General features: G+C 50.8%; 1 protein-coding gene across 2 annotated transcripts in view; it reads right to left on the bottom strand.

The window, feature by feature from the left end:
* Window positions 1-8426, bottom strand: part of UXS1 (UDP-glucuronate decarboxylase 1) — a 74552-nt gene extending 66126 nt beyond the window's left edge. The window contains exon 1 of one of the 2 annotated variants that reach the window (XM_067704015.1): window positions 8258-8426. In XM_067704015.1, the coding sequence (XP_067560116.1) occupies window positions 8258-8351 (94 nt within the window). In that variant the 5' untranslated portion in view covers window positions 8352-8426. The remainder of the gene's footprint in view (window positions 1-8257) is intronic. The other variant, XM_067704016.1, reaches the window with a different exon arrangement.
* Window positions 8427-14344: the final 5918 nt, after the last annotated feature.

The following is a 14344-nucleotide window of genomic DNA, read 5'->3' as shown; positions in this document are numbered from 1 at the left end:
CCTCACCTCCCTCCCAACACCTGGACCACGTTCTTAAGAACCACATGGGGAAACGGAAAAATCGTCCTAAGATCTGTTTCCACCCCCAGAACACAGCTGACCCCAGGGTGCGGGGTTTCCACACCACCAACCAGCGCTCCGGCCCCCTGGACGCCAACGAGCTGCCCTGAGCGCAGACCCCGCAGGTGAGGGGCTCAGGCCCACAGGACGGCACACTTCACCACCACCAGGCCCGGGGCCACCTGTGCTTCTCACAACCAACTGGCTGCAAGTCAAGGCTCCACGACCCCCTCCTTGGGTTTGATAATTTGCTAGAAAGACTCACAGGACTCAGAGAGACAGTCTCCTTACGACAGCCGGTTTATCAGGAAGGACGCAGCTCAGGAACAGACGAATAGATACTCTCAGAGGGACCAGAGCCTCCACGGCCTCTCCAGGCAGCACCCTCCCAGCTCCTCACCCACCGAGGAGCACGCCACACCTCACTGTTGACGACTTTTTACAAAGCTTCCGGAGGTGGCGGGGTGAGGCTGACAGTGACCTGCCCCGTTCCAAGCCAATCTAGGGCCCACCCTGAATCACCCCCAAGCAAAAACTCAGGGTGATCAAAAGGGGCATCTTAGGAACAACAGAAGACACCCCTATGGCTCAGGAAACCCCAACAGTTTTAGGAGCTCTGCGCCAGGAACGGGGACCAAGACCACAGATATCTTCCTGGGAACCACTCGAGGCACGAGAAAACAGCTGCAGCTTACCTCACAGAGGACAATTAACACCCCCGATGTGTTAAGAGCTCTTAAAAATGAGGGGAAAGATGACCAAAAACTCAACAGAAAAATGGGCAAAAGCTGAACAGTTCTCGGAAAAAGATACATTAGCATCCTTTAACCCTTGGAAAGATGCTTGACGTCACTCCTAGGAAGAGGATGCACACTAAAGGAGACACCACTTCTGCCTGGTGAGCTGTCCACAAGCTCTGACGGGGGTGTTCTGGGGCATGGCTCGGGGGACCACACGCACAAGCTTACTCGCGGCAGCAGTGTTTCCAAGAGCAGAGTGTCTGAAACAAGGAAAACGCCTTGCTCAGGAGCCTGGCCACGGAGAATGCAGGGCACACACACAGGAGAGATACACAGAGCAAAGGTGAGCTCCGCACGCCGATACCAGAGCCTTCCAGGGAATACTGTGCAGGAAAGGAAAAGAGGGCGAACCATCCATGTGATTCACTACCTCCTGGTAACGATGAGTAGCAGGTGTGTATATACACACAGCCTAATGCCTGGATTTGCAGAAAGAAACCAACGATGCATAAAATGGACTAATGACAGCGGGAAGAGGGTGGAGGCCATGGATTGCAGCAAGACACGTCTGCACATAGCTTTTTATTCAGCTTGACTTCTGAACCATGGAAATGGCTTACACACTTTAACCATCAGAAAGAAAAGAGAAATCCTAAAATAAACGGAGCACAAACAGAAAAATAAACCTGACTTGTATCAGGCATAGAAAAACATGTTTCATGGAGCTTTTCAACACAATAACTGTACACTGAGTGAGACAGATTCTAAGGACAAAAAGAACTACAGAGAAATTCTGAATTTTCTTAAGCTTGTCGTTGGTACTGGAAACGAGGCAATGATTCTGAAACCGGCATGGCTGGCAGTAGAGAGCAAATGAGTTTTTCCTGATGTCAGAAACTATTTTCATAGTGGGAGGGAGGAAATAGCAATATGGGAAGTGGGCAGGGGAGGAAGAACCCCGTTATGATTTAAACTGGGGGCATCGGCATAAACTCACAACTGGAAAGAATTCGCACCTGTCCTGGCTCTGTCCACTGCGAACGCTGGAAGCAAGGACACCTCGGTGAGTGCTCAGACCCTGAGTTCTAACCCATACTCTCCACTGAGAGGAAGCAGGGCTCCTTGTAGAAATGGCTGATTCCAGGTTTGGGGCACAGAAAACACAAGATGAGCCTGGAGCATCTGGAGATCAAGGAAGTGCTCAAAGATAGAGCCTCTAGTCCATAGTGACTTTAAAAAAAAAAAAGAGGGGCATAAATTGATGGTGGTCCTCAAAATATGTTCACATCCTAATTCCGAGAACCTGGGAAACTGACCTTACTTGGAAAAAGGGTCTTAGCAGGTGTAATCAAGGATCTTGAGACCAAAAGACCACCTTAGATTATCCAGCTGAGCCCTCGAACCCGTGACCAGTGACCTTATAAGGACGGAGGGACCTGACAGACAGCAGGGAAGGGGCCACGGGACCAGCACCGGGAATGAAGCACCCACAGCCTGAAGGCGCCTTGAGGGGACCACGGCGGCCCTGCCGACACCTCGACTTCTGACTCCAGCCCCCAGAATCGTGGGAGAATCAATTTCCCTTGTTTTAAAGCCGCCTAGTTCCTAGCAATTTATTACAGCAGCCCCCAGAAAGCTAACAGAGGGAGGGAAGGAGGGAAGGAGGGAAGGAGGGAAGGAGGGAAGGAGGGAAGGAGGGAAGGAGGGAAGGAGGGAAGGAGGGAAGGAGGGAAGGAGGGAAGGAGGGAAGGAGGGAAGGAGGGAAGGAGGGAAGGAGGGAAGGAGGGAAGGAGGGAAGGAGGGAAGGAGGGAAGGAGGGAAGGAGGGAAGGAGGGAAGGAGGGAAGGAGGGAAGGAGGGAAGGAGGGAAGGAGGGAAGGAGCAGGCCTCGGTCCCTCTGTCCGCAAGAACGCCAGTTAATAAACAGAGGAGGATTTACAGGATTAGGAAGTTGCCGCTTTTGTGATCCCAACATAAAACCGATCCAGACGAGGACTGGTAATGGATGCTGAGCGCGCTGGCTTGCAAGTCTCCGAGATCCCCTGGCTGGGTCCTGGGAACGTGGATCCCGGCAGTCAAGTGGCCGGCAGCCAGCCCCTCCCGGCATCAAACTCAGCACTGGTAGTGGACAAGCCTGATGTGATGCAAATCGACCAGCGTTATCATAAAAATATTTACCTGAATTTAATCCTGAGGAAACAATCAGGTAAGTCCAGAAGGTTGGACGTTTCTAAAGGACAACGAGCCTGTGCTTTTAAAAGGTAAATGTCATGAAAAAACAAGAGTTAGAGGCATAACAGCGATGTGTAAACCCTGACGGGATCCTAGATTAAAAAAAAAGCAGAAAAGGCTATAAGGACATTTATGGTACCATGGGGGCGGGTGGAGGGAATTCAAATATGGACTGCATATCAGATGATACTATTTATTGTTAATTTTTAGACTATGATAATGGTGATCAGATTACATAGAAAATGCAGATCTTAGGAGACACGTGAAGTATTTCAACACGAAGTATTACTATGTCTACAACTTTCAAATATTTCAACAAAGAAACATATGTAAAAATGAAAAGAATGAGCAAATGAGGGGAAAAGAACTGGCATATGTAGGCCGAGGGTTACTTAGGTGCTTGCTGAATTATTTTTTCAATACGATAGAAATCAGGTGTGGAAATTCTTACAGCAGATGTCGAGGGTCAAAACAATTTCCAGGTTGCCCCTCCCGGCCACCAAGAAGGTGGCGGGAGATTCTAGGCTCCTATTTCTGGGCCTGGGGGGACCCTGGGAACTTGCGGTAACAAGCGTAGTGACCCCTGGGCTGAGGGGAATCTGGAAGCACCACTTACACAAGTTCACCTGTTTTCCCCTTTTTTTCCCCTCTTTTCCCCCAGGAGTCCACTGGCATCACCAGCACCTGTCTGCATAGTGACTTAACGATCGCCAATTATGCAGGGCTAATCAGACCAAGGGGAAAACTGCTCTCACAGAAGTCCCAGCTCAGAGAAGCTTGACGTCTGTTATCACACGTGCAGAGCTAACACATGTAAAACATGCTCGCATGTGGTTTTCAGGGGTGATTTAGCATCTTTTTGGTGGAATAACAGGGACAGGATAGGAAAGCACCACAAATACGGTGTCCTCCCAACAAAACCCAGGGCACACCCAAACCTAACCTAAGTGAGCGCTGTTACTGTCACAACTCGCGTTTTCCAGAGCTGAAAGAGTGCCTCTGAAATGTCAGAAAGCAAGCTTCACCTTTGTTCTGCTGTTTCGGGTATAAACCAAGGTGCACAGGGGGATGGGGACAAGCGCTTTCGGGAGGGGAAGAAGAATGAAGCGGGCAGAGGAACCAAGAGACGGGGAGCGGGGGCGGGTCGCGCGGAGGAGGCTGGAGAAGGGCCCTGCCCGCTGCACCCCGCCGGCTCCAGCCCCGCCCGGTCCGTCTCTGCAGAGGGGAGGGCAGAGGGTCTGCGGCACGGGGCCCCGTCAGCCGGGGGACGATCAAGGTACGACTCAGCCCCGCAGCCCTGCCCCGGGTCCCTGGGATGCCCGGGAGAGCCAGCACCGCCGCCCGGAGGATGCTGAACGCTCCACCAACCAGTGAGGCAGCTGAGGTCCATGGGGCAGCCGGGGGGGCCCCCACCTGCCCAGGATCGATCGTGCAAACAGAGCAGACGGCCCAGCGTCCCGGGAAAGCCTCCAAGGAGAAAGGAAGCCACCGGGGCAAGAGACTCTCCAGGGGAAGAAAAGTGAGCAAACGACCACCGTGCAGAGGAGACCCTGACACAAAGACCACACTCTGGTTTTTTAAATTCGGGGAGAAAGAGAACGCTCCTAAACAAAAAATGATAGCAAACATAAATGTTCTCACTAAAAGAGTTAGACGACAAAATTTCCAAAAAGTAGGACCAAAGTCTACAATGACAGAAGAGACGAAAGGAAGAGGAGCAGACCAGGCCACCGCACCCCCGCAGGGTACCGCTCCAAAGGACAGTTCGGAAGGTTCCCAGAACCGCAGAGCGAGGCTCCTGGGCGGCCAGGCTTGGAAGCACCCGGCACATGCGCACACGTCACCAGCCGGGCGCGCATCCCTGGGCGGGCGGGTACGCAGGTGCCCCGACCCCCCTGCGGCACGGAGGCCTCACTCTGGGAGGGGCTCCACATGCCGAGCACGGCGGTCCTGAAGGAGGCCAGTTATCAACCGCACGTCCACAATTGCACACTCGGGGCACACCCGAGTGCGGAAGGGCCGAGCCGAGGTGTGCCGTGGAGGATGGCGCCAGGGGCAGGAAAAGGGCAGGGCCTGGGATCTCCCGGGAGAAACCAAGTCACAGAGAGACGGGAGCCGGCTTGAGCCTCGGCACCAGGACCCGGAAGGGATGGAGCCTCACCACCCACCTGTCAATTAAATGTGAAGACAAAGACACGGCCAACGCCTGCCAATGCTCCTCCCGTGACCTCCAGCTGAAATGAGGCGGTGGCCGTCGGGGGACAGGATCTCCAGGCCAACGGGGCTGAGGGGCTGAGGCCAGGGGCACGAGGTCCGAAGGCCCCTCCTCAGGGAGCTCGGGAGGCTGCTCAGCGTCTTGGGGGAGAAAGACATGAGCGACAAAGCTTGCAGTCCAACAAGTATAGGGCCTGAGAGTGGAGTCATTAGCTCCGGGAAAAAAAAAAAGCGGAGTTCACAGGGCTCAGGTGAACAACATTTAGTCATGCGCGTAAACACTAAGTGCTCAGGTGAACAACATGTAGTCATGCGCGTAAACACTAAGTGCTGAGCTACTTAAAATCACACCGCACCTGCGTGGGTCGGTGGGGGAAAGGAGAATAAACAATCTTCCAAAGAAGAAAGCCACTAGGTAGTATCTAGAATTCTACGCACAAGGACAAACACCAAAATCCTCGGCTCAAAGAAGTGAAGTGCTTGCCTCTGGGTAGAGGAAAACAGTGCCTGGGGACACCAACAAACCCGGCAAAGGCTATTTGACTTTTTAAACTCTAGCCTGTCAAAAACACTAAAGGTAATTCCAGCTGAGTCTCTGCCTAGGGATCTACCTAGCAGGTTGGCATGACTTTCAGACCTCTAGGCTCTTCTGAGGGGCTAACAGCACTGATCTAAATGCTACAAGGGCTGAAATCCCCATTACCGAAAAGAAAACACATGCATGGAGAAGAACCTCAGTGCAGTGCAAGCTGGCCCACACTCAGCCCCTGGGCCTGAAGAATTATGTGCGAGCAAGGAGGCTGGGCCCGCACGGGCACAAGAGCATTTCCAGAAGGCGCTGTGTGTCATCTGGGAGCAGGGGCGTTTTCTCAAACAAAAGGGAAAGATTATTAACAAGGAGAGCAGAGACTGGACATCACAGGCATCATGGCTCACGGACACCTTCAACGTCCTCGGACGCCGTCAGTCGGGAGCCACAATGTCATGCTTTTCCCTGCGAAGTGCCCGGGACTTACCAACCCGGCTTGTTACCAGCACTGCCTCCACCCTAGTCTAAAACCTCACAGCTAAATTCCCCCGCGTCGGGAGCTGGCACGAGGCCTCCGCCAGGCCTGCCTGCTCCAACCCGCCTGCCAGGGCAGCCTCATAGCTGCTTCGTGTCCATACTCCAGCCACACCGCAGTTCTCCACATTCTGAGGACACGCCCTGCTCTTGGCTGCCACAGGACCTCTGCACATGCTGCTCCTGGGGAACCCCCCCCCCCCCGCCGCCTGCCTAGTCACTCCTACACACACTTCACTTACTAGCACAAGCCCCTGTGCATTCCCTCCCTTCCTTCCTACCTGTTCGTAATTTAACCCTCATTTGGGTGAGCATCTAATTCGTGGCCAACTCAACTCACCTGCTTAGGCCACAGGTTCTAAAGTGGCGTCCCCGGACCACACCAACAGCATCTGAGGTGAAGCTATTAGAAATGCAAATGCTGGGCCACACCCCAGACCTACTGAATGAGAAACTTGAGGGGGGAGGTGGCAACCTGTGTTCTGAAAACCCTCCAGGTGATTCTGACACAGAGGAGTCTGAGAAACACTGCCCACGTGTTTTGCACTCCTTGGGGTCCCCTGGGACTAAGCAGAGACAAGCAGCAATTAAGGGCTGGACAGGCAAAGGTACGGGCTCAGGAGAATTTCCTGGTCTACAGAACTGTGAATGACATCCCACAACCCCCTACCTTCAGAAGACCCAAAATCCACAGGGAGCTTCCTGCACACCTGGGTTCTCGCCCCAGCTCCCCGGCAAGCCGGGCTCTGGTCTTGGTCTCCATAGGTTATCATCTGCGTGGTCATCAGTAAATCTGCCTGATATTTCTTAGCCTTAACAGACTCACCTCTAGAATGGGAATAACGATAGTACCTATTTCCTAGGATTGTTGAGATAGTTACAGGAGACAATGAAACAGGTTCACGCACCTATGGGGAAGCTCGCAGCCAATTTAGATATAATTACTGTCCTAACCACAGTCAGAACTTCAAGCGGTCTTTCCCCTGGGTTCTCGGCTGTCTCACTCAAGACTGACACACGCTTCAGACTAGCTCTTCCTCCTTCGAAGACTACTCCCAACTAACTGCCCCCAGCTGGGCTGCAGCAGACAGGCTGGGTCTCAATCACCCGCATCGTCCTGGAGCTCAACTGAAATCACTTTGCCGAGCCTCCCTCACCTCGGGAGTCAGATCTTGGTAACTCAACCGGTGAGCAGGTGTTTCGTTTCAGCGTGTATCACTCCCGTGGCTAGGATTCAAACGAGCTCACCTGGTCCAATTTTGGTACTTGGGGAAGTATTAATAACAGCAATGAAAATACATTCCCATCGAAATTTTTTTTTTAAAGGGACAGCTTCTGCCTCTAAGAAGCCACAGGGTCTACCCTCTGCCTGAAAAGTGCCCCTCCTGCCCTAGGTCCGGCAGCCGCGGTGAGTGATGACGGGAGAACCACACGAGAAGCGGCGCCGGGATCCCCAGCGCTGCGCCTCCGTGCTGGGCCGACCGGCACCCGCACCCTCCTTTCCTGGGCGAAGAGACCCCTGGGCATCCGAACACCTAGGCGCCAGGACCCCGGGCGCGGACACCTGGGCGGGGGCACCCCCGGGCGTCCAGAAACCTGGGCGCCAAGACCCCGGGCGCGGGGACCCCCGGGCGTCGGACCCCTGGGCTCGGCCGCGGGCCGGCGGGGTCCGGCGACACTGGGCTCCCCTACAGCCAAACGCGGAGTAATTTTCCGAAGAGCAGGCAGCCGGCGCGGGGTCTCTGCCGGGCGACAGTATTCGCACCCCGTAGTCCAGCCCGGCGACGCGGCACGCCCGGGAACCGCTGCCCGCAGCCCCGCGGGCGGCGGGGCAGCCGGGCCGAGGGTCCGCGCCTCCTGTCCGGCCGGCGGCCGCGCGCGCAGAGCGGGAGGGAGGGAGGAAGAGAGAGAGCAGGCCGCGGGCGGGAAGGAATAGCCGGCGCACTCACAGGCCACGTAGGCGAGCAGCGCGATGCCCAGCAGCAGCTTCATCCTCCTGCGGCTGACGGCGGACGCGAGGCGCAGGAGCGCCTGGCTCAGCATCCCGGGCCGCGCGCTGCGGCCGCTGGGCTACTTGAGCGGCTGAGGCGGGGGCGGCCCGAAGGCCCCGCCCCGCGCCCGCTTCCTGCCGGCGGGGCCCGCGCGCATGCGCCACGCCCGCCCCGCCCCGCCCCGCAGGCGCAGTGCGGCGGCCCCGGCGGGCGGCGAGTGCGCGTGCGCGTGCGCGGTCCCAAGCGCTACTCGTGGGCCGCCGTGGGCGGCGTGCTTCAGACCCCAATCCGAGCGCTCGGGGCGGACTCGGGGATGGGCAGGTGTTTGGAGTTCTTTACCGCTTCCCTCTGAAAGCTGACTGTTCTCTCGGCTTCTGTAGCTGGAATAGTGGCAGCGACAACGATTAGTCCCCTAAACACCGATGAAGTCCAGACCCCGTGCCTTTTTCCTTCTGATCAGCTGGAACATCTTTCTTTTAAAATTAAGGAGTTTACATGCAGCTCAATATGAAAAAAACAACTCAATCCAAAAATGGGCAGAACACCTAAACAGACATTTCTCCAAAGAAGACGTGCAAATGGCCAACAAACACATGGAAGGATGCTCAACATCACTAATCATTAGAGAAATGCAAATCCAAACTACAGTGAGGTATCACCTCACACCGTCAGAATGGCCATCAACAAAAAATCTACAAACAATAAATGCTGGAGAGGGTGTGGAGGAAAGGGAACCCTCTTGCACTGTGGGTGGGAATGTAAATTGATACAGCCACTATGGAGAGCAGTATGGAGGTTCCTTAAAAAACTAAAAGTACTGGGCTTCCCTGGTGGCGCAGCGGTTGGGGGTCCGCCTGCCGATGCAGGGGACACGGGTTCGTGCTCCGGTCCGGGAGGATCCCACGTGCCGCGGAGCGGCTAGGCCCGTGAGCCGTGGCCGCTGGGCCTGCGTGTCCGGAGCCTGTGCTCCGCGGCGGGAGAGGCCACGGCGGTGAGAGGCCCGCGTACCGCAAAAAAAAAAAAAAAAACTAAAAGTAGAGCTACCATACCACCCAGCAATCCCACTACTGGGCATATACCCTGGGCATATCATATACCATAATTCAAAAAGAGTCATGTACCCCAACGTTCATTGCAGCTCTATTTACAATAGTCAGGACATGAAAGCGACCTAAGTGTCCATCGACAGATGAATGGATAAAGAAGATGTGGCCCGTATAAACAGTGGAATATTACTCAGCCACAAAAAGAAACGAAATTGAGTTATTTGTAGTGAGGTGGATGGACCTAGAGTCTGTCATACAGAGTGAAGTAAGTCAGAAAGAGAAAAACAAATACCGTATGCTAACACATATATATGGAATCTAAAAAAAAAGGTTCTGAAGAACCTAGGGACAGGACAGGAATAAAGATGCAGACGTAGAGCATGGACTTGAGGACACGGGGAGGGGGAAGGGTAAGCTGGGACGAAGTGAGCGAGTGGCATGGACATATATACACTACCAAACGTAAAATAGGTAGCTAGTGGGAAGCAGCCGCCCGGGAGAAACAGAGCGGCCGGCAGCGCCTCTCGCCTCTGGGAATGTCAGGTTCTTTTGCTAAACTTAATCGTATACCCTTCTTCAGCCTTGTTGTAAACCTCCAAGAAGAACAACACAACGAGCAATAAGGCAGTAATTGGTTACAGCTTTCGAACCACTCAGCACAAATGCTGTGACTTTGTGATTCTAATGCAACCTTCCCAATCCCAGGTCTGCCCATTAGCTGTGGAGCGTCATTGAGTCGCAGGAAACTTGTTAAGCCCCTCCCTGAGGATGGTGCCCACACCTGGACCGGCCACCAGGCAGGACGCCCAGCCCTCCCCCCTCCCCAAACTCCAGCCCCACCCCAGCAGTATCCAAGGAGAATGCCAGGTGACACTACCTTTGGAGGCAGAGAGAGACCCCTGGGTAGACGGCCAGAGCACACCAGCCTGGGACAAATTGCTCTTTGTCTGGGAGTCTTAGTTTCCTCATCATTAACGTCTTGAGTTTGGGTTAAATCTATGATTTCTGCAAAGAAGTGTCTAGAGCAGGGAGTGTCCTGAGCTCCTCGGACCCTATGATTCCATGATTTTTATTTTTTAATTTAATTTATTTATTTTGTGGCCACACCACAAGGCCTGTGAGATCTTAGTTGCCCAACCAGGGATGGAACCTGGGCCCTAGGCAGTGAAACCAAGGAGTCCTAACCACTGGACTGCCAGGAGATTCCCCCATGATTTTGATTTTGATTTTATTTATTTTTATTTATGATGATCACTTTAATTTTTTATTTAATCCTGGAGTACAGTGGATTCACAAGGTTGTGTTAGTCTCAGGCATATGGCAAAGTGCTTTACTTGTACGTATTCATGTATCTATTCTTTTTCAGATTCTTTTCCCATATAGGTTATTACAGGGTATTGAGTATAGTTCCCTGTGCTGTACAGTAGGAATTTCATGATTTTTACATAAAAGGTGAGTAGCAGAGATGTGAGAAAAGATTTTGACACTTGCCCTAAGGCAAAATCTGACAGAAGCTCTACGTGGGTTCCAAGCATGTTGGGTTGTAGGTGAGATTTTGTTGGTAGGTAGGTATTAGTTCAAGCAGCCCAGAAAAATGAATGATCTACTTAAAAACGCTTAAAATGGTAAATTTCGTGTTATATTTTACCATAAAGAAAGAGGATCACTCCTACTTTCCATCCTCGCTCTACAGTGATGTGGTCGAACTTCTTCAGCTTGTAACTACATAACAGAAACGTTAATCTTCTGATGTGGTATTCTCTCCTGCTTCATTGAATGTATGCTTACGGTAAAAAGCAATAAAGTCACTCGCCCGCATTTCCTAGAATTTTATATAAAATGATATCCTGTGGTATATTCTCTGCTTTGTCTGGCTGTATTTAGCCGAGTTCTTTTGAGATTAATCCGTGAGGCTACCTGGCAGGTCCTTGGCCGTGGAGGGGCGGGTGTGAGACATTTCGTGGCGGGCAGAAGGGAGTGATCAGAGAAAAGTTTTGGGGGCCACAGATATGTTCCTTATTTGGACTGTGGTGATGATTTCATGTGTCTATATCTCTCACATTGTCTTTAAATATATGCGGTTTATTGTATGTCAATTATACCTCAATAAAGCTGCTGAACATTGGGGGGAGGTAATAAAGTAACACTAAAATGTCCACCGAAGTCTCTTCAAAGGCGTCCGTCAAAATCTCCCAAGGGAAAATTTTCTGAATTATTTTATCAAGAGGAGGTGGTCATTTATTTTTGATTCGTGGAAATGAAAGCAATGTTATAACTATAAAGAAACAAGGGCCTTGTATAACAGGCCATAAGACTACAGCACCCCGTACACAGTTTGTGCGGGCTGCTTCTTAGAAGTTTGATTTAATTGGCTTCATGATGGTTATGAAGCTCCACAGAGTGTAAAGGTCTGTGTGCGTCTGATTAAACTGTGGTCCCTTTCATGGAGGTTCCCCCTGCCATCCTTACCACAGCATCTTTTTTTTTTGAAAATAAGAGACAGGCGTATTATTGTGACTTATGTCCCAAAATACAGTAAGTCACAAGTATGAAGCGTGACTACATGATGGCAGCGGTAACACCCAGGATTTTTATGATCTGCGTACTCCTGTGTCCTCTTCTGCTGAGGAGGAAGATGTGACCCAGCAGGTAAGCGTGTTTTATATAACAGAGACCTCGGCAGCCCCAGGCCAAGGACGGCCATAGCCACACTGCGGGCGTGGCGGGAAGGGCCTGATACTGTATTTAGGACTGGAGGTCAGATGACCCCAGCTACCAGTTCTGGCCTCACCACTGATGAGACGCTAGATGTATTACTTCACCTCCTTGAACCTCCGTCTGTACGATGGGTTGAATAACACACACACTTCAGGGTTGCTGTCAGGATTTGGGATAATATATGTAAAATAGAACAGTGCCTGTAATAGCTGTTACACCAATACATAGGCACTGGCAAAACGCATGCTTTTTCAAAACTTTTAGATTGATGCTAGATTGAGAGTAGCCATAACTAGCCATTAACATTATTGGTTGATTTCAATACATTCCTTCACATCTGGATTTGTTAACTCTTTGAACTTTTCTGATAATTGTCTCCCAATTTTTAGCATTTTCAGAGACAGGAATATCATACAGAAAATGTCACGTGAAGGCCTCTGCTGACAGCTGCCTTCACTAGTGAAGCAAAGGGGAGCTCTGATTTTAAAATGTGTTATGTCACTTTATAAGGACCATCACAAAAGTGCGGGTTGTGACGGAGTCGTGGGTGCCCCAGAAAAGTCAGTCGCGTGATGTAGGCTCTGGTCACCCCGTCAGGTTTAGGAAGCCCTCAGGGCGGTGTGACTAAAGATGTGCCTCTCTCAGCATTTGAGAGACAGAGGTTTTCACACCATCTGAGGATGCTGACAATTGATGAACGCAGTTTATTGTTAGGAAAGTTGTGTTGCAAATGATGAAAATCAACGCAGTCTGTCCCCAAGAGAAGGATGCTGGAATCGTTCACAAAATCAAAGGGAAGACAATAAAACTGGGGCCTCGCTAACTGTCTCTCTCGCGCGCACACACACACACACACACACACACACGTTCTAATTCTCTCTTGTGCTGAACAGAACTCCCCCTGAAGGTGGGTCATGTGGTCCCAGCAGTTCCAGGATTAAAGGACAGGCTCAACCAGCGGCAGCCTGCTGAGCTGCTTTTGTGTGGCCTACAAGTGGAGACCGGTTTCACATTTGAAGGGGTTAAAAAAAATCAATACTCCCAATCCACAGGAAAGCAAGGGGCAGAAGACTTAGAATATGTAAAACAAAATGTCTCATCAATCAGAATTTCTGCACAAATATGCAATAGGCCGCCAGGTAAGTTTCCTAATAGCTAGCTAAGCAAGGACAACTATTTACCAAGGATGAGTTAATTAAATCATATTTTATTGCAGCAGCTAAAGAAATGTGTCCAGAGAAAATAAACATATTTAAAGCTATTCACCTGTTGGTGAGAAATGATTCCTCACAGAGCTGGGGACGTTGGAGGTAACATCAGTAGCTAATTTGTCAAAAAGACAAATGATGTCAAGTGGTTTTCTTTTGCTCTTAAGGAATCAACACATGTTACTGGTATGGCTCAGCTGTCGTTTATTAGGAAAACCAATGGTGAGTTTGGGGTAAATGAAGAATCGGCTTCTGTGAATCGTCTGTGTGGAAGAGCCAGGGGTGAGAATATTTCCAAAGAAGTTGAGAAAACACTGACTCAGTAGAACCCAAACGGGAATCTGTTAAGATGTGTTACATCTGATGGTGGTGTAAACGTGTGGAGCAGAAAAACAGCTCAGTTGGACAAATTCAAAAAGCTTGTGAAAATGTAACGTGTTTAAAGCCTATGGTTACGCACTGTAGTATTCATTAGTAGGTACTTGGTGGAAAATTTTGGAACATGTGTGTGCTATTGAAGCAATGGTGTCAGCAGAGGACTTCAATCACTCTGTTGATCTTAAGCATGATCGGTTTCATGAGTTTTTGTCTGAAGTAGAAGCTAAACATCCCGAATGGCCCTACTAAACAGTAGTGCAGTGGCTTGGCAGTGGCCAAGTTCTACTGCAATGTTTTGAGCTCAGGGCTAAGATTGAATTTCTGAACCAAAAACCCTACACTTAATCCCTATTATCGAACATTGACTATCAGCAGAAAATTAACTTCTGCTGTAGACTTGATTGTGTTATTAATGAATTCATCCTAAAATTAGAAGGCAAAACAACACTTAATGACAAGCAAACCACGGTAAAGCCATTCCGGTAGCCAATAATGTTTAAATCACACGTACCATCAAGCTGCTTTGTACACTTCTCATGCTGTCAAAAGTTAAACTAAGAAATGAGAGATGAGATCTCTGTTCTCATGTGAATTTGCAGTTCATATATATATTTGAACTCAAATTACACTTTTAGCCCTGTTTATCAGACCTTCCAGAGAGGATAGAGAGAAATGGGTGGAAGTAGTGCTTAAAG

The sequence above is a fragment of the Pseudorca crassidens genome, chromosome 14 (assembly GCF_039906515.1).
Source record: "Pseudorca crassidens isolate mPseCra1 chromosome 14, mPseCra1.hap1, whole genome shotgun sequence".
NCBI classification, from domain to species: domain Eukaryota; kingdom Metazoa; phylum Chordata; class Mammalia; order Artiodactyla; family Delphinidae; genus Pseudorca; species Pseudorca crassidens.
This window is presented reverse-complemented; position numbering and strand designations above follow the sequence as displayed.